Below are 23348 nucleotides of genomic sequence, written 5' to 3'. Positions count from 1 at the left end.
GACAATTTGTACTTACTTCTATTTCTCCCACCCTTAGAAACCATTTTTCCCCAACTCTGTTTTTGAGTTTGACTTCTTTTTTTTTTTTTTTTTTTTTTTTTTTTTTAAGATTTCACATAGCAGTGATCCACATAGTATTTCTCTTTTTTCTATCTGGCTTAAGTCACTTAGCTAAATGCTCTCAGAGTCTATCCACATTGTCACAAACAATAGGATTTCCTTCTTTCTCGAGGCTGAATGATAATCCATTGTGTGCGTGCATGTGTTTGTGTAATAACTCTGAATACCTCAACACTTAATAAAATTAACTTCGTACACTTGGGCCTAATAAGTAAGTGTTGGTGCAGAATGGTACTTTTGCCTTACAAACTGTCATTTATTTTTCACTTACTCATCTATAATATTACAATCTGTTTAAATAGATATTATAGTATTTTACTGTATTACCGAGCCATAATTTATAAGTATGGCAAATTTAATTTTTATTTAATTTCCTTCAATCTTTATTACTTTTTATCAGTTGTGCTTAAACTTTAGATCTATCTCAATTACAAAAAATGTCATGCCACATTTTTGTCATCACTCTTTGTAAAATTTGCCTTCATCACTGTTTTATGAGGTTTTGTCACTGGCTAGAATACTTATGCCTTAAAAATATTTCAGGGTCTGGCAGATATAAGGTTGATCAAATTTTATTAGTAGTTTAAACCTACCTCTAATCCCTCTAATGGGTGAAAATTAGTTTTTAGCTTTTTGCTAGTGTGGTTGTAATAATTTTTTTTAAATTGTAGGTTGCTCAGGAAAGAAACAGACACGAAGGCATTCAATCTAGGCTTCTGTTTTATTCCCTTAGAACCGTGGTCGGCAAACTGCGGCTCGCGAGCCACATGTGGCTCTTTGGTCCCTTGAGTGTGGCTCATCCACAAAATACCACGGCTTGGGCGAGTTTATTTTGAAGAAGTGGTGTTAGAAGAAGTTTAAGTTTAAACAATTTGGCTCAGCTGATATTTGGCTCTATTTCACTAATGTGTTTGCCAACCACTGCCTTAGAATGATGTTTAACTGGTTTTCAACTATTAATGCACAAGTTTTGTTCAAGAATTGTGTGTTTGAATTTGTATTCCAAATATAGTTTGTACACATACATGTGTTACATGTTTATTAAGAAAGTTAGATCACCATCTTAAAAAGATTTTTTCATTTAAGTGGTTGGATAAAATGAGTATGTTATTTAGGGCAGGGGGAAAAAATAAGGCACTCAGGCAGGTTGCTGACTGCAGTCCAAGTGGCTGATCAGAGAGTCTTTATATGCATTGGTAATGTGTTGTGCAATATAAGCTGAAATATATTCCACAAGGGAGGAAAACGGAATAGGTTACATACGCTGTTCCTAAGTGCAATGAATATAAAACTCCATTACTCACTTTAGGCAGGTGCTTTTTATATGAGGCTTTAAAGAAATATAAAACTGCTGGTGAAATGATTGGTTTGTACAGACACCACTTAGCTTCTAGTGTTTTGACCAGATAAAGAGGCCAAAAGTATTCTTGCAAACATTTCTTGAATGATTCAGGGATTGAAGGTTAATATTCTCTTGGTGTAATAACCTGTCAGTATAAGTATTGTATAGTATATGAAACTTGTCTCTGACTTAGTTTGAAAAATTACTTTTAGGGACACAGGAATAATTTTTAGTTTTCCTTCACTAATGATAAATGTCACTTTTGGAATGTAAAATAACTCTTTAGGATAGCTTTGCAATTAGTTGAACATTATGAAGAATTAAAAAGTATATTAGTCCATAAAGATTTACAGTGGTCCCACCTACATGTACAAGTGCCTATATTTCTCTTCCTTTCAACTCTTAGGACAGCACCTGCTGTAGTTTAAACACATTCTTCCACAAGTGAATTTTCATAAACATGAAATAAAAGGAAGATTGAAAAGGTAATAAATAGCTATTGTTCAAATTTGTTTTATGTTTTAAATATGTGAGCCAATGGGTTTTATTTTTAGATTGATTGCTTTCTTTCTCTTTCTCTCTCTGTATTATTTATTTATTTATTTATTTTAAATATATTTTATTGATTTTTCACAGAGAGGAAGAGAGAGGGATAGAGAGTTAGAAACATCGATGAGAGAGAATCATCGATCAGCTGCCTCTTGCACACCCCCTACTGGGGATGTGCCTGCAACCAAGGTACATGCCCTTGACCGGAATCGAACCCGGGACCTTTTAGTCCGCAGGCCGACGCTCTATCCACTGAGCCAAACCGGTCCAGGCTCTCTCTCTGTATTATTGAGGTGGAATTCACATAACATACAATTAACAATTTTAAAGTGTATAATTCAGTGCTATTTAGTCTATTTACAATGTGGTGTAACTAGCAACTCTTTCTGGTTTGAAAACCTTTTTATCACTCTATAAAAACACCCTGTACCCTTTAAGTAATCACTCCCCATCCCCTCCTTTGCCTCATCCCCTAGTAACTGCTAAGCTGCTTTCTGTTTCTATATGGATTTGCCTATTCTGAACATGCCATAAAAAACAATCATGTAGTAGGTGATGTTTTGGGATTGGCTCTTTTTCTCTCAGCACTGTTCTCTGGAGAGCTCTCTAAGCTATTGTGTGTATTAATAGTTTATTTTTATTGCTTTTGTTTTTAAGTCAAGGAACTTTGCTTTGTCCTGGATTCTGAGGATTTTTCTTATGTTTTATTTCCCCCTGAATATTTGTATTTTTACATTTATATTTAAGTCCATGGTGTATTTTTTAAAAATAAGATGTGAGACTGAGGTTAAAGTTCACCCCCCCCCCCCCCATGGATGCCCACCTATTGCAGTGTAAATTGTTGAAAAGGCTATCTTTCATTGAATTGCATTTGTAGCTTTGTCAAAAATTATTTGGTATATCTGAGTATCTTTATCTGGGTTCTCCGGTCTGTCCCCTGAGTACCATATAAGTCTTGATTACTGTAGCTGTATAAGAAGTCTTAAAATTAGGTGAACTTATTTCTCTGACTTCCATTTTTTTGGAATTGTTTTTAGTGATTCCAATTCCTTTGTCTTTTCATAAAATATTTTAGAAAATTGTTTATAATTCAACAAAATCTTTACCGTGTTGTTTTCTAATCTGTAAACACTGTATGTCTCTTCATTATGTAGATCACATGTGTCAAACACAAGGCCCGCGGGCCAAATCCGTCCCGCCAGGCCTTGCAATGTGGCCCGCACCGGGCTGTCATCACTGCACTCCGCTGTGTTTCCATCACAATGACAGTTTATGACTGTTCAGTAAACCATTCGGCCCGCGATTTAGGCTGGATTTTAGATTTTGGCCCCTTCTCTGATTGAGTTCGACACCCCTAATAGATCATCATCTATTTCTTCTTTTTAAAAAATTTTTATTGTTCAGATTATTACAGTTGTTCCTCCCACCCCACCATAGTTCCCCTCAACCCCGTTCTCACCCCCCACACCCTTACTCCCCCCCCTGTCCTCATCCATAGGTGTATGATTTTTGTTCAATTTCTTGCTGCACCCTCCATACCCCCCCCGGAATTGTCAGTCTGCTCCCTTTCTATGCCCCTGCTTCTACTGTGTTTCCCCGAAAATAAGACATTCTCCGAAAATAAGACCTAGCACATGGAAAGATAGGACATCCCCTGAAAATAAGACCTAGTGCAACTTTGGGAGAAAAAAATAATATAAGACATTGTCTTATTTTTGGGGAAACAGGGTATTATATTCACCAGATTATTCTGTTCATCAGAGTTTTTATTCATTTGAATTTTAGATTCACTTGTTGATAGATATGTATTTGTTCATAATTTTTATCTTTACCTTTTTCTTCTTCTTTTCTTAAAGAATATCTGTCAGCATTTCATATAATACTGATTTGGTGGAGATGAGCTTTAGCCTTTTCTTATTTGTGAAGCTCTTTATCTGACCTTCATTTCAGATAATTAATATGATAGCTTTGCTGGGTAGAGTAATCTTGGTTGTAGATTCTTGCTATTCATTACTTTGAATATTTCTTGCCACTCCCATCTTGCCTTCATAGTTTCTGTAGAGAAATCAGCTGACAATTGTATGGGTGCTCCCTTGTAGGTAACTAACTAACTGTTTTTCTCTTGCTGCTTTTAATATCCTTTCTTTGTCTTTCGTTCTTGTCATTTTAATTATGATGTGTCTTGGTGTGGTCCTCTTTGGATTCCTTGTGTTTGAGGTTCTGTGTGGTTCCTGGACTTGTAAGTCTATTTCTTTCACCAGGTGGGGGAAGTTTTCTGTCATTTCTTCAAATAGGTTTTCAGTATCTTGCTCTCTCTCTTCTTCTGGCACCCCCATAATTTGGATGTTGGTATGCTTAAAGCCCCAGAGGCTCCTCACACTCTCCTCATATATGTTTTCTTAATGCTTTTCTTGTTGGGTGTTTTTTGCTTCTTCATATTCCAAATCTTTGACTTGATTCTCGTGGTCCTCTAGCCTGCTGTTGGATCTCTGTATATTATTATTTTTTTTTATTTCAGTCAGTGTATGCTTAATTTCTAGTTGGTCCTTTTTCATATCCTCGAGGGTCTTGCTAAATTTATCGGCCTTTTCCAGGAAATTCTTGAAAAACCTTATAATGTGGTTTTGAATTCTATATCCAGTAGTTTTCTTTCCTCCATTTCTTTCATTTAGTTTTCAGAAGGTTGTCTATAATGTATTTTTATTTATTTTGAGTACTATGTTTGGAGTTAGCTCAACTTCTTAATCTTCAAATTTATGTCTGCCAAATTTGAGAAGTTTTTTTTTTATCAGTATTTCTTCATGTACTTTTTCAGCCTCCCCTTCTTTCCCTACTCCTTTCTACTCTCCTTGGGGACTCTGATGATATGAATGTTAAATATTTTGAGCCCTGGCTAGATAGCTTGGTTCGTTAGAGTGTCATTCATATATATCAAGGTTACAGGTTCAGTCTCCAGTCAGGGCACAGATAAGAAGCAACCAATGAACCCATAAATAAGTGGAACAAGAAATGGTTCTCTCTGGCTCTCTTACTTTCCTTCCCACTCTCCCCTCTAAAATTAAGAAATAAAAATTTAAAACTATTTTTTGTATAGTCAGATCCCTGAGATTCTGTCATTTTTCTATAGTTCAGGTTGAATAATTTCTAGTGTTCTATTTTCCAGTTTAGTAATTATTTCCTTTGCCTTCTCTATTCTTGTTTTGAACCCATCCACTTAGTTTCTTTTTTCTTTTATTGCCTTTTCTAATTCTAAGATACCTGTTTAGTATTTTTTTTTTAATGGCATCTTTGTTACCTTCTTCCTATTCCTCTCACTCTTCTTCTCTTACTATAGCTTCCTATTTCTTTGCTAAATCTATTTTCTTTTGTTTCAAGCATGCTTGTAATTGTCTCTTTTAAAACATCTTTATGATGGCTGTTCAAAATTCTTTGTCAGATAGTTCTATCTTTGCCATATCAGTGGTATCTATCAGTTGTCTTTTTTATTCAGTTTGGGATCTTGATTTTGGTATGTAAGTTGATTTGATTGAAACCCTAGACATTTTGATATTATTTTTTGAGACTCTGGATCTTACTTAAACTTTGTTTTATCTGGATTCATCTGATATTGCTTTAATAGGGGAAAGGGGACATACATGCACCCTTGTTACTGCCAGGTGTGGTTAGAAGTCCAGGTTTTCCATGTATCTTCCATTGGTATCCAAGAGCCAGGGGGGAAGTCTGTCCCTTTAATTTCTGACCCAGGGTTGCAATTATGACCATCATTTTGACACCATTGATACTTCCCTGTATTCTAGTGTTTGGATTGCATCATTACAGGTCCCCATGAGGTATTTGGTGACACCAGGGTGTTGGTGGTGAGGAACTGATTATTGCTGTGGGTTGGTGGAAAATCCTGACTCTTCACTAGGACTCCTTGGGTACCATGCCAGCTGGAAGGCTGAGGTGTGCCTCCTATTGCCAGGTCAGATTAGAACTCCATGTTTTCTATTCAGCCTTTTTGCATACTACCCATTGGCGGTGTTGGAGTGCCTTGTTAGAGCATGTTGAATGAAGGTGTTAGTCTAGAACTCTCATTCATGTTGGTGGGGGTGGGCCACACATTTTCTTTCTTTCTTTCTTTTTTTTTTTTTTTTTTTGGCTAGAATAGAATAGTTATTGTCTAAAAATGTTCTCTCTTGCTGGGATTCCCCTTCAGGTCCTTGGGCTAGGAAGAAATAGCTTTTGTGGGACTCCTTATGTCTGTAGCTGTAGGCCTTCCTAGGGTTGCTGGCTTTTTCAGTTTTAAGTCTGGGATATACACATTGCAGATCAATAGTTTTATTGCTAGCTTTACCCAATAAGTTTCTATTGAACGAGTATAAAAAACATTTTATATAAATGTTAAAGGCATGCTTAAAAATTAAAATACCCATTGCATTTTGAAGTTGTTTATTACATGTTCTTATAAGCTAATATCTGTTTTTTGAATTTCTTTTCTTTATTGATTAAGGTATTACATATGTGTCCTCATTCCCTCATAGCTCCCCCTTACCCCTTCGCACACATTCCTCCACCCGCCTGGTGCCTGTGTCAATTGGTTAAGCTTATATGCATGCATACAAGTCCTTTGGTTGATCTCTTTAAAGAATTCTCATGATTGGACACAAGCCTTAGAACAGAAAATACGAGAATTCTTGTGATCCATCGGCAATGTGTTAAGCAAAAACAAACCTTGACACCTCAGCCTGGTGTCTTTGTTTCAGTCCTGAAGACCCTAACTTGTCTGCCTTCTCCTTTCTGCCTTAGAGAGTCTTCTTACTTTTTGTTTATATATAATGTTGGGTTTTTAGTTGTCATTAGCATGTAGAATCAGTCTTTGTTTTCTGGAAGTGGATTAATTTATTTCTATAATGAATTAAGAAAAGTTGTCTTTAAAATTTTTTTAAATTTCTTTTTTTATTAGAATAAGAGTGAATAATGGAGTAGTTTTCTGTTTGTTAATGCTAACCATACATATATAACACACACACACACACACACACACGCGCGCGCGTGCATCTGTGTGCCTATACATATATTGCATATAAACATATATACATACATTGCTTAACCATACTTAATACATGGCAGTTTTCTCTGAATTTGGCAGTAGTAATAGCATTTGTTCGTTAGGGATATGATCTGTCCTGATTTGTAAATAATTTAGAGCTTAATTTATGCATAGCTTGCATTACCATTTCCAGTCTTATTCTTCTTGCATATATCTTTTATTTAATATTTAAAATTTTGTTTTAAAAATTAAAGTTATTGGGTGACTCTGGCCGATACCAGCAAATATATGTTTGAGTATACATTTTTTATGATACATGGTTAGTGTTATTTGTAAATGTATATATATTGAACTCTTTTTGCCCTCTTTCATCTTATTTATAAGTGTGTGTGTGTGTGTGTGTGTGTGTGTGTATAGGTGTTTTCTTGTTGTTGTTTTTTTGTTTGTTGCCCTCTGATTCTACCTGAAGTGATTATAGAGCATTATTTGTCTTTCATTCTTAATGTGAAATTTTATTCTATGATGGTATTTACGTCTCCAAACTTAGTAAGCCAATTTTTAGAGTATATATGAAGTTTTACAAGAACACTTTTTACATTAATGAAAATTTCTATATACTAAAAATTTCTAATATTTCTCCACGTGTAGTTTTCACATAGTTGTGACATTATTGCATATAGCATTTTATGTTTCATTGTTTGAAGCAGAATGACCGTCCTGATGACTTTCCAGATGACCACTCAGTGATATGCACTGGCTCTAGGTCAGCCAAGGCGGGTGTGATGCGATTAGTCGGGGGAGGGGGGGAGGGGGGGAGCGGGCCCACCATCGCCCCATGAGCACCTGCAGAGGGAGGCCTGGGCTAGTGGCCAGCGGTGATCAGGGGAGGGGGGCGGGCAAAGGAAGGGGGTGGTGGTGGATTCGAGCAGTGCCAGGCCAAGGCTGGTGTGGGTGGGGGGCAGGACCAGTTGCTGGCAGTTGGAGGGAAGCCTGTGTCCCGGGTACCAGCAGCCAGAGGGAATTTCATGCATCAGGCCTCTAGTTTGTTAATAAATACATTTTGTGTACTTCTACATAAACATCAAATAACGGGTACCACTCTCCTCTTGTGACGGTTAAAGTGTTTTTTGATATTTGCTGATGTAATTTATATTGCTAATAAGCATTTTTCTTTTTATTTTTTTTAGTTAATTTCCTAGGACTGAATAACTTAGTGATGAATAATAAACTTTATAAAATAACATATAATATGTATCGATTTCCCAAATTATTCCATGAAAATGTAATATAACTTGTAGGTAATGACTGTTTTAATAAAGTCTCAACAACATTAAATAATATCGATTGTACATGTTTCACTTTTCCTTTCATTCACTTTACTTTAGTTATAGCAAATCTGAACTTTTGCCATATATCCTTTGTTATCTGCATTTCTTTTTATGTGGGTTTGCTTTTGTATTCTTCACCATTCACTGGTACATGTATTTATTGAACAAATATCTAAATGCTTTATTAAGTGATTCATTAAGCTCTGAGTGTATTTACCAACAAAATTTTGAAAGTTTCTATAAATTACACCTTTGATTTATCCCAGTGAATATTTCTTTATATTATTAAAATAGAAACATGTTAAAGTGTCAAAGAAGGTCACATTGACTTTCATTTATAACAGTTACTTTCCCCAATAGGTTTTGTGCATTAGGTAGTCAGTGACCTTACCCATTATAATTATCTTTAGGAAAATGAAACTTGGTGGCATGTGGCCCTTTGCATGTATGGTGTCTACACCAGCCACCTGCTTGCTATCCTGGTTGTGAAGTTGTGTTTAGGCGGTAACAATATTCCATGATTGTGAAGCATTCATCCCAGTTTTCTTTGAGCTCACTCCTTGGTCATAGTTTAGGTATTATTTTCTTCAGACTCCCCAGACTAGTCAGTCTCTTTCTTCTATATGTTTCCATAGTTACTCTGTACTTTTTTCACAGTATCAAGTAGGTATGTATTTGTGTAGTTGTTGATTTAATGACCAATGTTACTTCTCTCAGTAGATTGTGAATTTCTTGAGAGGAGAGCCTGAATTGTTCTTCTTAACCCCACAACCCCAGACTGAGCTTGGTGTACACTTGGTGTACAGTATTATACAGTAAATACCTACGTGTTAAGTAAATGAATAAGTAAGGGAATGAATGAGAGATGTGAATCAAAGTTTGTGCATGCATGAGGAGCCAACAGTAGATGATCATGCATAGTTAGGTATAGGCAAAAACTTGTGTCCTTATCAATGATCACCTTCCACAGTGAAAAACAGTCCAGAGTTATATGTAGTGACCAAAGTAGCAAGATTGAATCTTAGTTGCATGCAGCTATAGTTCTTAGAGTAAAAGTATAGCATGTCAGAGTCAAAGTTTCGTAGTGATCAGATAATTAGCTTGGCAGTTTTACCTTGTGCTGGGAGACAGATTGCCCTATGGCAGAATATGAATTAAACTGTGGCAGAATGATCTTGTCGTGTGCAGAGTGAGTGAATGTTGCATTTAGTTTTATTTTGGTGTGTCTTTATTAACTCCTCAACACACACTCATGCACTTATGGGTGCGCACGCACATACACACACACACACACACACACACACACACACACACACACGATTTTCCTTAAATTAAAAGATAGTTTTGCCTTTTACTATGATCTCTTTCACTTTACCAACTAGTCATTTAGCATTCTTATTCACGTTAAAAAAAAATCTTTACCACAAAGTATTTTAAAATAGATGCTAGGCTTCCTATGTGTGGTAATTTTAAATGATCTCATTTCATTTTGCCTTAATGGCTACATAGTTGTTTTATTTTTAATTCAGTGACCCAAAGTGATGGCATTCTTTCTCCAGTCCCCATTTTGGCTATCAGAATATGTAGTTTAATATAATATGACTTTTGCATAGTTTGGATATTTCCACTGTGGTTTTTACTGAGAATTTAGTTTCATATATTTCCTTCCCATATGTTATGAAATTACCTAATCCAAGAAGCAGACACTTTTTCCCCTTAAGCATTTTATTTTTATATCTTATCCGAACTGTTATTTTTCAAAGTGTATGTATGCAGATAATACAAAATGATACTCATTTGTAATTGGGTGTTATGTTTTATTTCAACTAAGACTTTATAGAAAAAAATATTTAATGTTACATCACTTTGTTATTTGCATCACAAAGAAAATTACCGTTCTTTACCTAATATTATAGCTCTAGAAGCTAGTTGTTTTTTTTGGGGTAATCATTTATTAGTATCTCTGTTTAGTTTTTCTTGAATTTGTCACTTTTCAGAGAGAAATCTTTCTGTTTCCTTTCCGGTGTTTATGTGACTGGTACTCAGAGTTCTTAGGACTAAAAGAAAAAGAGTTCTCATCTCATGCATATGCTCTGTGTAGATTTTTAGACAACCTCCCATTTTAGCATGGTCCCTTTGGTCCAAAATTCTTCTGGTTTAACCTCTCCAGAGTGAACCTTTCAGGCTCTTACTGAGATGAATGTGGGTTTTTACTCGCACGCCTGCATGAAGTAAGAGGAAGGCTCTGTAGTCATTTGATAGACTCTCAGTCACTCCCCATCTTTTTGGCCTCATCTGCATTCTTGTCCTCTAAACTGCTGGTTCCTTTAATTCTCTTTCCAGGGCTTATTGCAGATCTACTTGCTTCTTACTTTAATTTCCCGTGGCCAATTTTCTTTGTTCTACGAAATTATTTTTGCTACATGTTCACCAAATACCCATCTTCCAAAATTTTGCCTTTAGTTCTTACCTCTTCTAGATCTGCACATTCAGCTCTTGTCTTATTTTCATTTCTTTGGTGGTTTAGGGCCCTAAGTTTTTTTTTTTTTTTTTTTTTTAATAGTCTTTTGGGGGTGATCAAGGAGGGAACTGACGTGGTTTGACTCCTTAATCTTTTATGTCCACACAGGTATACAGGTAATTGTCATCAGTTCATCTTTTAACTTATGGGTAATAATTACAGGAGGATAATTTTAAAGCACTTCACAACAAAAGTGAGGGAAGGTACAGAAATTTTCCATACACCTTCTGCCCCCACTCCTGTATAGCAACCCCCACAGAGAGGTACATTTGTTAGAATTGATGAACCTACATTGACCCATCATAATCACACAAAGTCCATTGTTTACATCACCAAGATTATTTTTACTAGCATCTCCATAGTTGAAGTCTATAAAGATATAACTATAATATTTAAAAAACAACAACAACTAGGCTTGTGGCATTAAAAACAAAGTATAAAAAGGCTTTTGTTAAAGAGAAATTATACATAATTAAAAATATCTGAGAAATGTAGTGAACATAAAATTTCAGCTAAGTTCCTGATAGTTTTAGTCTAAAACAAGATGTTTTGTGTAGGTATATGAGAACATGAGATTTTTATTAGAAGAGGTTTTAGGCATTTTCTTACATATAATATGTATTAAATATTTGAAAAGACCTACCATTTTTGAATCATGGTACAGCCCTAAACTAGTAAACTGTTAAAGCCACAGTTGTATAAAATGATTTGAAAACAAATTTATTTTGGCCTATTTATATTTTCCTTTTGCATTTTCCAGAAACTAATTCATTTTTGTTGTTGTTTTTGTTTCGGTTTGAAACATCATCAGGAACCCCGGAGAGTATCTTTCAGGAGCTCTCCTCTGCTGAGCACTATCTAGGTTGTTTATATTTTTTGAAAAGTTAGCACAAAACAAGAGTCTAACTGTGCAGACTTGAGAGCTAGGGGAGGGTATTATTCCATTTTGTATTCCCCTCATCGTCTAACATAATGATTGGAGTAAATTACCCACTGATTATAACTTCCTGCAACCACAGATGATGGTCAGTATGTAGGGTAGCTCAGCTTCCTTTCTTATAAGGACAGATGTGATCCAGGCCTTGCCACTTTCCTTATTTCTCTAAGTCTTGGTTTTTCCCATATGTAAATGGAACAGTAATAATTACTATTCCATTTTCAGGGAAAGGAATGATGAATAAATAAACTAGGCATAGTGAGTGTACTTAATAAGTAGTCAGCGAATGTTACATGCCATAATAACTCTTACTACTGCTGTTACTGTTACTGCTATGTTTATATTAATTTGTTGACATCACTTAATTTCCTAAGATGCTGTTGCTTAAGTTTTTATTAATAAGGTTTTAAAAATGTGATAAAATATGGTAAAGTCAGAAAAATGCATAACACACAACATTTTAGAAACCTATTCTGAGGATAGTAAATATCACTTCACATGGAAACAACACAGGTGGTGAATATTGGAAAATAACAACCAATCATTACACGTTTATGTAATAGCCAAATAGAAATTAGTAAAATAATAGTTGCTGCTGAAGTAGGGGTTAGTATGTGAGAAGGTATTTCTTAACCTGTTGTCCTTTAACCATTTTCAAATCAAATAGTGTATTTATTAAATTGCAGATTCCTGGGCCACATCTTAGGAAGATTCTTGGAGGATCTTATTGAACACACTAAAGTGTGAGAAAAAATATTTTAAAATATTTATACACACACACACACACACACACACACACACACACACACACGCCTAGGTGACTGAACAACTGGAACGATCAACACAGGAGCTTCCCCCTGGCGGTCAGTGCCTCCCATAGTCAGAGTGCCGCTCACCTGAGAGCCCCAGGCTGGTGGCAGCCACTCCCTCCCTCAGGTGTCCTGCAGGCCCAATCTCCAGAGAACAGGCCAAGCACCAAAGGACGAGTGCTGGCAGTGCTGCTGGCCTCCTGGAAGTTGGCCTCAGGCAACACAGCTGCTTCCCCTCCCTAGATGCTCTGCAAGGAAGAAACAATATAAAAGCAACCGCCAGGTGGCTCTTGACAACTGTCTCCAATGTCATTGGGATGGATCTGGATCCCTGGCTGGCAAGGACATCCCACCGCCAGCCTGGAGGGCTGATCTCATCCTGTTCCTTACCCCCCCCCCACCCCCGCCCCAGGACCCCCCACCCCATGCACTAATTCTTGCACTGGGCCTCTAGTGTTTAATATATTTATTATAGAAATTTTATTGTTTGCTTAATTATTCATAGTAGTTCTGCTAAAAGGAGTTTTATATATGAAAGATAGTATACATTTGATCAAAAGGTGAAATAGGGAAAATAAGGTAAATTATGTTGGTAGATGTTTGCGAATGTTGGCAAAGTGAATGATAAAGTCTTCTGTGACAGGAAGACAAGTTGTATTGAAACACTTTCACTAACTATAGGACTTTGAGTACAAATTACTATTCTCTTGAATAGCAATCTGAAAATGAGGATAATAAACATTTTTGTAATGGGCCTGTTATGAGGGTAAAATGAGATAACGCACATGACAAATAAGTCCTCAGTAAATGTTACTTGATTGGAGTTCTTCCTCAGTAGCATTATCGTTGTGGTCTGCAATATTGTCAGAATAATCTTCTCGAAGTGTCTCTGCCTGATTTATTTCACCTACCCTTCAGGGCCAAAATGAGTTTCTCCCATTTGAATTGTTTTCTCTATCATTTACTTCATAGTAATTATTCCCTTCTGTGCTTTTATGCCCTTCAGCAAGTAGCACATAGTAGAGATGTTAATATTCATTTTTTTGTTAACTGATATAGAATACTTTTTCCTTTATGTGCATTTCGTATGTTAATTTTGTTTATAAGCTATTGCATTTTAACTTCGGAAATGTTTCTCTTTCCTCACCCTACCTGACCAAGATAATTTGAAGAGGTCTATTTACTCTGGAAGTTTCCTGTTTAAATTAAATGTCTCTGCCTAAATGAAACTAAGTTCATAAGTTAAATTTGTTTCAAAAATGAAAATCTTACCTATATTCTAAAGCCAATTAGGATTTTTAACATCTTCTGTTTTTTTAAACAAATATTTGCTTAAACTATCTACTTTATTTCTTGAGCTTGACTAATCAAGACCTGACTATGCGAATATAGTTATGAGAGTTTAGACCATTAAAAAAAAAATTGTATCCTTTAACCTCCTAAACACTAAACTATGAAACCTACTGCAAATACTGTATGAACATCTGAGGTAGATAATTAAAGTATAATTAAGTTTAAATGCCTTAGTGAAGGAGTATAAAAAATATTTAAATTCAATCGGCTAGTACATTTGCAGTTTTCTTTTATTAGGTGTGAAATCTAAGAATCCCCTGCCAACTCTTGAGGGCTCAATCCAGAATGTTGAATTGAAGTACTGCAGCACATCATTGGTCAAATGTGCCTCTGGGACTGTGGGATCAATAAAAATTTGTGCCAAAGCCCCAGGTATGTGCAGCTGGACCGTGTAAAACTTTATTGCCTGTATAGGAGAATTGGCCTTACATTTTACAAGGAGCGTTACTGAAACAAGAATTTACTCATTGTTCCTATGAATCAGAGGTTTTACATTTTTTTTTATTTTACTTAAAATTTTTTATTAATTGTGCCAGGATGATACTTGTTAACTTAAATTAAGTTTTATTTAAGGAAAACGTTTTAAGAATGGTTATAAGGGAGAAACATTAAAGGAAAGTTTATTCTTATACTTTTGGGAAAAATAGTAGGTACAGATATATATGACATTAAAATTAAATTAAATGTTGTTAGTATAATAAAATTAAGTAGAAAATCCAGTTGTTTTCCAATTTAAGGTTGTAATTGACTTCTTTTTTTTTCCGGGACTTAATTTCATAATATTTCCCTTAAATTATTTGTCATTTAATTTTTTTCAGTACAAGCCAAGTTTGTAGGTAAATTAAAGATAAGGTACAGATTCCATTGAACATTTGAAGCATTGTATATTCAAGTTGTTTTCTTTTATAAGCTTTTCTAGACATGTTTTACACTGATTAGCTAATTATGAAAGTGTATTTTTTAAAGAATTAAAGATGCTTTTAATTTTATAATTTTTAATATAACTACATATACACCTAAAATGATCAAATGTAGTTGAAATGTTATAACGTTAGTATATTTTAAGATAAGCATCCTCAAGCTGCTCCTATATTTTATTTTATAAGATGTTTTTTTCATTAATCTATTCAGGTGAGAGTGGAAAAGAGAAATTGATTCCATTGCTTCAAGGTCCTTCTGACACTAAAGACCTTCATAGCAGCAAGTGGCTCAATGAGAGTAGGAAGCCAGAATCTCTCTTAGCTCCAGATTTGGTAGCCTTCACAGTGCAAGTTCCCCAGTACATGGACTACTGCCACAACTCTGGTGAGTACAAACTTACCTTTATTCTTTTAGTTTGCCCCTTTTTTTTTTTTTCTTTTAGTAAGGCTTTTAAAATTTTAAAAATTAGACTTAAACAAACAAAAAAATTAGACTTAAACATTTTGTGTCCATTGTACTCTCTGCAGTTGTGCTCTTTAAAAATACAAATGAAGTATTTTTATATCATCTTTGATTGATAATGTGTATAAGCAATAATGATTTTATTTTATATGAGAGAGATTTCCGCTGTATGTATAGCAATCTTAGAATTCATACTACTAAATCCAACTGAGTTTTAAAATATACCAAGTAAATAGGTGGAAAAGAGTAAAAGAAATATAAAACACTGGAAAGAGAAAACACTTTTCATGGGTTAGTAGTACTCTGTTACCCACAGTTTGCCATATTAAAATGAGGTGTTTGGGATTTCTGTAGGTTTGCAAAAAGGAAAGATGTTGATGGTGGAACCAAGAAAAAAACTCAGAGGTCAAGATCTTGAGTTATATTCTTCTCTAGAAGCACTTTGCCTGTAATCTACTTCATTTTATTCAACATAAGAGCAGAGCCACAACTTTTGTGTAGAGAGGAGATGTAAGAAAGGTCAACAAAAACTGCAGAAAAAAAGATATGGTTAGTTGAGACCAATATCAGCTGTATGTGATTAATAAAGCCAACGTGGTACTTCAATGAGGCAAGAAATGAGATAGGTATATTCAGATTTTTTAAAAGGAGAGGGGATCTGAAATTTTTCTTTAGAATTAATTGGCCAAGGGAGGAAGTGGTTTAGAATAGTTGCCTAAGAGTAAAGTTCTGTTAACATTAACAGGTATTACAACTTACAGGAAATATGTTAAACATGACTGTACTAAGCTCAAGGTAGAAACCATGAAAAGATTTGTAATTAACTGACTAGACAGAGACTAAATGGATATTCAAATATTCAGAGTGTTGCACAAGTGCATATACACAGCGATACAGAAAACATTTGTATGGTGAATTTTGTTACAGTAGCATTTGCAGCTGAATGGCATCCACATTAGAAACTGGACATGGTATTTGAAAGGTAAGTCTGAGGACCCACTGTCCACAGGCTGCTAATGACTCAAAAAGAATTTACCTGCCTGATGAGAATGGGTGTAGAATCCTAAGGAAAAAATGTGTGGATGAGGCCAGGCCCAGCTAAGAATGTGGTTATGGGTAAGGTTTTATCAATTTTTTTAAAGACAGGGTTTGGAAAACATTTTAATAAAGGGTCAAAAGACTATTAGGCTTTGTGGACCATAACCTATCTTAGCAATTTAGTTTCGATGTTACAGTAAAAAGTAGCCATAGACAGTATGTTAATAAATGGGTGTGACTGTATTCTAATAAAACTTTAATTCCCCAAAACTGGACAGGGCATTGGCCAGGTGGCTCAGTTGGTTGGAGCATTGTCCCATGGACCAAAAGATTGCAGGTTGGATCCCTGGTCAGGGCTAATGTGTAAGGCAACTGATGTCTGTCTGTCTGTCTGTCTGTCTGTCTGTCAGTCTGTCTCTCTCTCTCTCTCACCAATAAAAACACATCCTCAGGTGAGGATTAAAATATATATATATATATATATATATATATATATTAAAAACAACTGGAGGGGGGGGGGGCAAATTTAGCCTGTGTGGGTTAGCTAGCCCCTGTTTTAAGAGAAGAGATTGGTGGTTAAATAAACATCACAGTTTGTTCATGTCTGTTTAATAGTGTTCCTTAACTATGCTATCTGGTAAACTTCTTTATGTAATTATATAGTGATTTTTGATAAGTCTTGTTTTCAAATCATCAAATCATTGAAATGTTACTGAAATGACCAGAGCATATGATTAGAATTTTGATATCTAAGAAGGGAGTAAGCTTGTTTATATCTACCACATATGCTTAAGTTGGAGAGGGACTCTGTTTGTTGTTTTGCCAAATACAGTTAGAATGAATCAATGTGTCAAACTTATTTAAATAATAACCTGATATTTCTCATAACAATATTCATATTCTTTGTAATTTAAATTCATTTCTGGAATCACCAAAATGTTGCATTTCTAATCTATTATATAGGCCTAAAAATAAACTATTATAAAAAATTCTACCTGTGATATTTCTAGGGTAAAGTTTTACTTTTTTATTTTTTTGCTTTTGAGGAATTTACCTAGTCTTCAACATTAATGTTTAGTAATATGTACAATAGTTTGTGTCTTACAGAGGAGTTAATAGAGGCCTAGAAATTATCCAAGTATCTACCCTGTCAAACTCTGATCTTGAACCTGAAAATGAATGTAACTGGTCACTATGACTCGCACTGACTACCCGGAGGCAGATGCTCAGCATAGGAACTGCCCCCTGGTGGTCAGTGCGCTTCCAAGCGGAGAGAGCGCTGCTTAGCCAGAAGCCAGGCTCACAGCTGGCGAATGTAGCAGCCGTGGTGGGAGCAGTGAGTGCTAAGGAGCAGAAGGAGCAGTGAGCCAAGAGGTAAAGCGCAGCAAGCAGGCAGGTGGCAAGGAGCCAGGGGTCCTGGACTGTGAGAAGTTGCAAGCCGGGCTGAGGGACCCGCCTCCCCACAATGCATGAATTTTGTGCACCAGGCCTCTAGTTAATGTATAGATAAATTTTGGGGTGTCTGCTATTTAGGAATATAAAATGATTACAACGTCCTGTAAACTCAGAGAAAGGAAGTTAGAAGTCATCCATTTTAATTTCCAAGTCAGCGTTGAATCCTCTTTATATGTCTTCCTTTTTCCAAGTGCTTCAGATAGCTTGGCCTTGTTTTAGTTTCTCAATGGTGACTATGCTTTTGCATATGCTGTTTTCCCTGTCTGGGATTTTCACAACTCTCCTTACTCTTTCCTTTTACTCCTGTTTAAATCCAGCTCAGACTTAAGATGCTAGCTCTAGGACTACTTCTTCAAGGAAACCTTCACTAATGCTGCCTTTCTCCTCTCCCCAGCAACAAATTTGATTAAGTGCCTCTGTTATAATACATCATTTTCATAGTTCACTGTACTTTCCTAACACTTAATGATAGTGTATATATATAGCTGTGTGATTTGAATGCTGTCTGTCTTCATCATTTGACAGTGAGTCCTGTGAGGGCAGAGTAAGTCATTATCTCCAGGGCCTAGACATTACTTGGCACATAGGGAATGCTTGAGAGGTCATTTGTTGAATGAACGAATGTATTGACAGATAAATAGTATGTTCTTAATACACTGTAATCTCCTTCCTTTTTCTGTCCCTATGTTTCTTCCTCCCTTTGTTATCAGTGGAAGTGAAATTCTTAGAGTGCCAAGAAGAAAAGGATTTCCTGAGGTCCCCATGGGACGATAGGGTTTTGTGGAAAGCTTTATTGATGATTTAAAATTAAGGAGTTTCCCTCCAGCGTCCCATCTCCATCCATCTCACTATGGAAGAAGTCCAATCTTGTCTTCAGCAGAATTAAGGCCATTGCCCAGAATTTCTGTTCCATATTAGAGTCCAGTCCAGCATCTGGCTAGCCCAGCTTGTGTTCCCAGCTGCAGTCCATTGCGTGTGGGGTCGCCATGGCCATGGGCCACTTGATTGCTTAAAGCCACATGGCTGTGGAGGAAAGTGCTCTGGTGAGTGCAGGTCACGGAGCAAGAGAGAAAAGGGAACAAGGCGCACGGGAATTCTTTGTCTGGGCCTCTTAACCTTCCAAGGTTTCACGTGCTTGCAATGGCTCCACCCTTCTAGTCAGTCCATTGATCCCCAGGCTAGACTGATAGGGACGTGCCTTCCTGTATCATCTCTACTTTACTGTGCATGCGCCCATCTCCCCTTTGGTTTGACCTCTTCCCCCAGTGATCTGCAGGGCATGAACTAGGGGTTCCCTGGGGAGTATGAAGCTGCACGGATGACCCTGCTTATAATGTGTGTCCCTCCCTTTGCTCTCTTCTATTATTAATATTAACTAGTTAATTATGACAATAACACTTTTTACTTTTTCTGTGTATTTCTATCATTGGAGAGAATACCTACCAGTATCTAGGGATCAATATTTCATATTCTTTTGTATCCTCTATTCATTGGACTGTAACTGATATTTTTTCAGTCTGGTTTTAGTCCTAAAAGTGACACGAAATAATTGATCAGCCCTAAATATACCCTACAACATCCATTATTATCTTATTTTTCTTAACTTTATTTCCTTTTCTCATCCTTGTTAGTCTTTGGCGTTTATCATATGACCATACCCTTTCTGTTGCAACCTTAGTTTCTTTTGGCTTTCAGGTACTGAGACAACTCTCTGTAAGTCTTTTCATGTTTTTGCATATCTTGTGAGTGAAAGTTCTAATACCCGTTGTTCTGCACTACTATTTGTCTTGAATTTATGTGTCACTGGAAGCCAGAGTTTTCCACCACATAAACTACTCTAAGGACAGTTTTCCATATTGTATAGGTCTATATTATTTTATGAATTTGAATGAAGAATTTTACACTTATGAAATTTTATCTAATTGATTTTGGTCCACTATTAATAAAAAGATAGCTTTTAAAGTATGTTTTTGTCTTATACAAGTTGCTTGTATAAGAACAATGAGATGAACACTTTTTTTTGCTTTTAACCCGTTAACCGGGGAGTTCCCTTTTTAATGATGCAACCTGTAACAGGCCTGTACTCTTTCACTAGGACGTGTCAGTACGTCACGCCTGGAGGACGTAATTTCATATTATTTTATTTATTTATACTTAATGAAAATAAATATATATATATTTTCGTTTATTTATATATATAAAGCACAAAGGAAAATACAAAATTACAAAAAAAAAAAAAATAGAAAGAATACCGACAAAAAAAAAATGGACACGTCGAATTAAAAAATTATAAATTTTACAAACAATGATAAAGATTACAAAAAATAGCTGAAACCGGTTTGGCTCAGTGGATAGAGCGTCGGCCTTCATACCTAAAGGTCCCGGGTTCGATTCTGGTCAAGGGCATGTACCTTGGTTGCCAGCACATCCCCAGTGGGGGGTGTGCAGCTGATCGATGTTTCTCTCTCATCTCATAGATATTTCTAACTCTCTATCCCTCCCCTTTCCTTCCTCTCTGTAAAAAATTAATAAAATATTAAAAAAAAAGATTACAAAAAATGTATACCATCCCTCTCGGGGCACAACATATATTTCAAGGACGTATTCATACGTCCTACCCGTTCCCGATATTGTTTACGTTTGACGTATTTATAGTCCTGCTCGGTTAACATATAGAAACCAAAATATGTCTTTCTAAGATTAAAAAAAAATAGAATTATGTGATGATTATATTATTATAAAACAATGGAAAACAAGTGTTCCTCTTAGAATGTCATCCTATATAATAAAAAGGCTAATATGCAAATTTCCCCCTTGACTGGGAGTTTGACCAGGGGGCTGGTTGGCAGGACCCCACCTGTGCATGATTTTGTGCACTGGCCTCTAGTTTAAATATAATACAGTTTAAGCCAATCTTTCTATTTCCCATGTAACCAGTTTTAAAAATAAAATTTTTAACTTTAGTAGATTGGCCTACTAAAAATTATTAACAATTTTTACTGATTGAATATAGGCAACTTTTGATCATTGTTATTGAAAGGAAAGTCACTATTACAATTCTAGTCTCTACAAATTCATAATTAAATGAACTTCTCTTGATTAAAACATACCAGTAAATATATTTGCTCATATTTCACCATTCAGAATTGGTTGGATAGAATATGAATTGTTTGGCAGTTTTTTAAATGGAGACAGTATTTTAGATTGTAAATTTTAATTTATGGAGAATATATATATATATATATTTTTTTTTCTTTTTATTTTTTTTTTGTTCAAAAAATTCTCCTTACAATGTAGAACTAAGTGAATTGCCTTGAAGTTATGTTTTTAGTATTTTTGACAGGACACATGAGTAAGAATGCTTATATATTGTAGCAATTAAAGACAATTCACATTTGTGGTTTGGGCATAAATGTGTAAAAATTATACCCATCTATCTTATTACATTTCCTCTTTCCTCCCCGAGGACTTTACTATGTACTTTATCTGTAATTGTTGCCAGTTTTCTATCGTGTTCCCACTGGGCTTCTGGTGCAAAAAATCTTATCCTCTTGATGACAGAGCTTGCCTGAATGATTTCATGCTCCTAGCATTTTGTTCACGGGAATTAGGGGCAAAATGTAACTACAGCTGAACAGAGCGTCTATTTTTGTAATTTTGGAGTTTAGGCTCTGTTATTGAAACTAAATGAAGAGGTGCAGGTGTTCTCCAGCCCAAGCCCTTTGGGAGTTTTGATGGTGGATGCTTGAAAAGAAAATGCATGTGTTTCCAGAGTCAAACAGCAGCTGTGAGACAAGGATTTATGTTTTTCTCAGAACTTTGGGATTTCAAAATGTTACATTTAATCACAAGCACAGAAAAGGGAGCAAATGTTAAAGATGTTACGCATAAAAGTAAGTTTACTGATCTCTTTACCATACGAACTGGTTGTGGGAATATAGGAGCAAAGTGATTTTTAATCATAATGTAAACAATATCTATAGGATTATGATTGTTAACCAGAACATAGCCTTTTGACAATGTTGCACTTGGTATACAGATAATTTTTTATCCTGCCAATTAAAATTTTTTTTTCTTTTTAAACACACACACACACACACACACACACACACACACACACATACCCTGAAAGGTTTGTAAATTATTTTCAAAATACATTTTGATGATAATTATGTTTGTAAGAAGTTTAATAAATATTTTGCACCGTACAATGTTTTTAAGTTCAAGAAATGTAAATTTCTGCTTAGACTAGTAATTAAGAGATTTTACAGATATATTGAAAACATATGTTTATGTATACATTAAAGCATCTATATATTTAAAACTTTCTTTCCTCCCAAACCATGATGATGTTGTGTGTTGATGTTGATTCTCAAATTCATCTTTATTGAAGTAAAGCAGGGATAGGGAACACCTGGCCCGCGGGCTATATATAAGGCCCGCGAGCTGTATAAGGCTTGGGAAATCATTTGGTCTGGCCCTGCCAATGCATAAGGCGTGAGCTAATTAAATGTTTGGCCAAATATAGCAGGCTAATTTTTAAGTTGATAATTTTGTATGGCCCACGAATGTTGTTATAAATACCCAAATGGCTCTTGCCAGAAAAAATATATTCCCACCCCTGAAGTAAGGAATATATTTTAGTATTTCTTTGCCATTTTCTTTCTTTGTTTCTTCTTTTTTTTTTTTACTATAATCATTCATTGGTTTGTTTATGCAACAACTGTTTATAGCAAGTTTTCTGTATGCAGAAATATAAGGATGTATGGAAGTCTCTGCTATAGAGAAACTTCTAATATATTGAGGAGATAGGCATATAAACATTAAGGCTGAATGAATGAATGAATGAATTATAAAAAGGCTTATATTCTAAGTTCGAATTCATCCATTGTAAACTATATTACTTTGAGCAAGTCACCTCAATGAGTGGTGTTTCTCATCTGTAAAAGTAGGATATTCTTATCTGGTTGCTAGGATTATTCTGTAGGTTAAATTAAACTATATTCTCAAGTACATTGTAAGTTGTAAAACATAAGGTAAGCATGAAGTATTAATTACTCTTTACAATATAGTACTATATATTAATTAACTTTCATTCACAATTTAGGGCTTTTTTCTTATCTTTTTCTCTGCATCTACCTAATCCCTATGCACTTTAACTTTTTCTTCAAGTAAACTCTCTAAGCCTATGGGTATGCAGTTCTGACATAGGAGCAGCAAATCCGTTACTTAGTAGAAGAATCTAATCTCTTTCCAGCTCGAAATGTCTCCTGGACGCCATGATGCTAGGAGTCAGGACAGACTCCAAAGCAACAGGAAATTGCTTTCTTGCTCCTTTGAAAAGGCCCACATTCTGGAAGGAAGCCAGTGTGACAAACCCCTTGAGCCTTGTGGGTGGGTGACCAGATATTTTCTTTTATAGCACAAGGTCAGAATTTTTGCATTTTTTTACTGCTTGTATAGTAAAAGGAAACATCCAAA

The 23348-nt window shown here is 35.5% G+C and overlaps 1 protein-coding gene across 7 annotated transcripts in view; it reads left to right on the top strand.

Annotated features, from left to right (window-relative positions):
- The window catches only part of VPS13B (vacuolar protein sorting 13 homolog B), a 513325-nt gene that overhangs the window by 108130 nt on the left and 381847 nt on the right, over positions 1 to 23348 (top strand). For all 7 annotated transcript variants that reach the window (XR_006741555.1, XM_045581364.1, XM_036436747.2 and 4 more), the window contains 2 exons: positions 14229 to 14363; positions 15123 to 15296. Coding sequence is in view for 6 of the 7 variants with exons in the window: in XM_045581364.1 (XP_045437320.1) it covers positions 14229 to 14363; positions 15123 to 15296 (309 nt within the window). In the remaining variant the exon portion in view is untranslated. The remainder of the gene's footprint in view (positions 1 to 14228; positions 14364 to 15122; positions 15297 to 23348) is intronic.

The sequence above is a fragment of the Pipistrellus kuhlii genome, unplaced genomic scaffold, assembly GCF_014108245.1.
Source record: "Pipistrellus kuhlii isolate mPipKuh1 unplaced genomic scaffold, mPipKuh1.p scaffold_m20_p_14, whole genome shotgun sequence".
NCBI classification, from domain to species: domain Eukaryota; kingdom Metazoa; phylum Chordata; class Mammalia; order Chiroptera; family Vespertilionidae; genus Pipistrellus; species Pipistrellus kuhlii.
The sequence above is the reverse complement of the archived record's forward strand: the minus strand, read 5'-3'. Positions and strand labels throughout refer to the sequence as shown.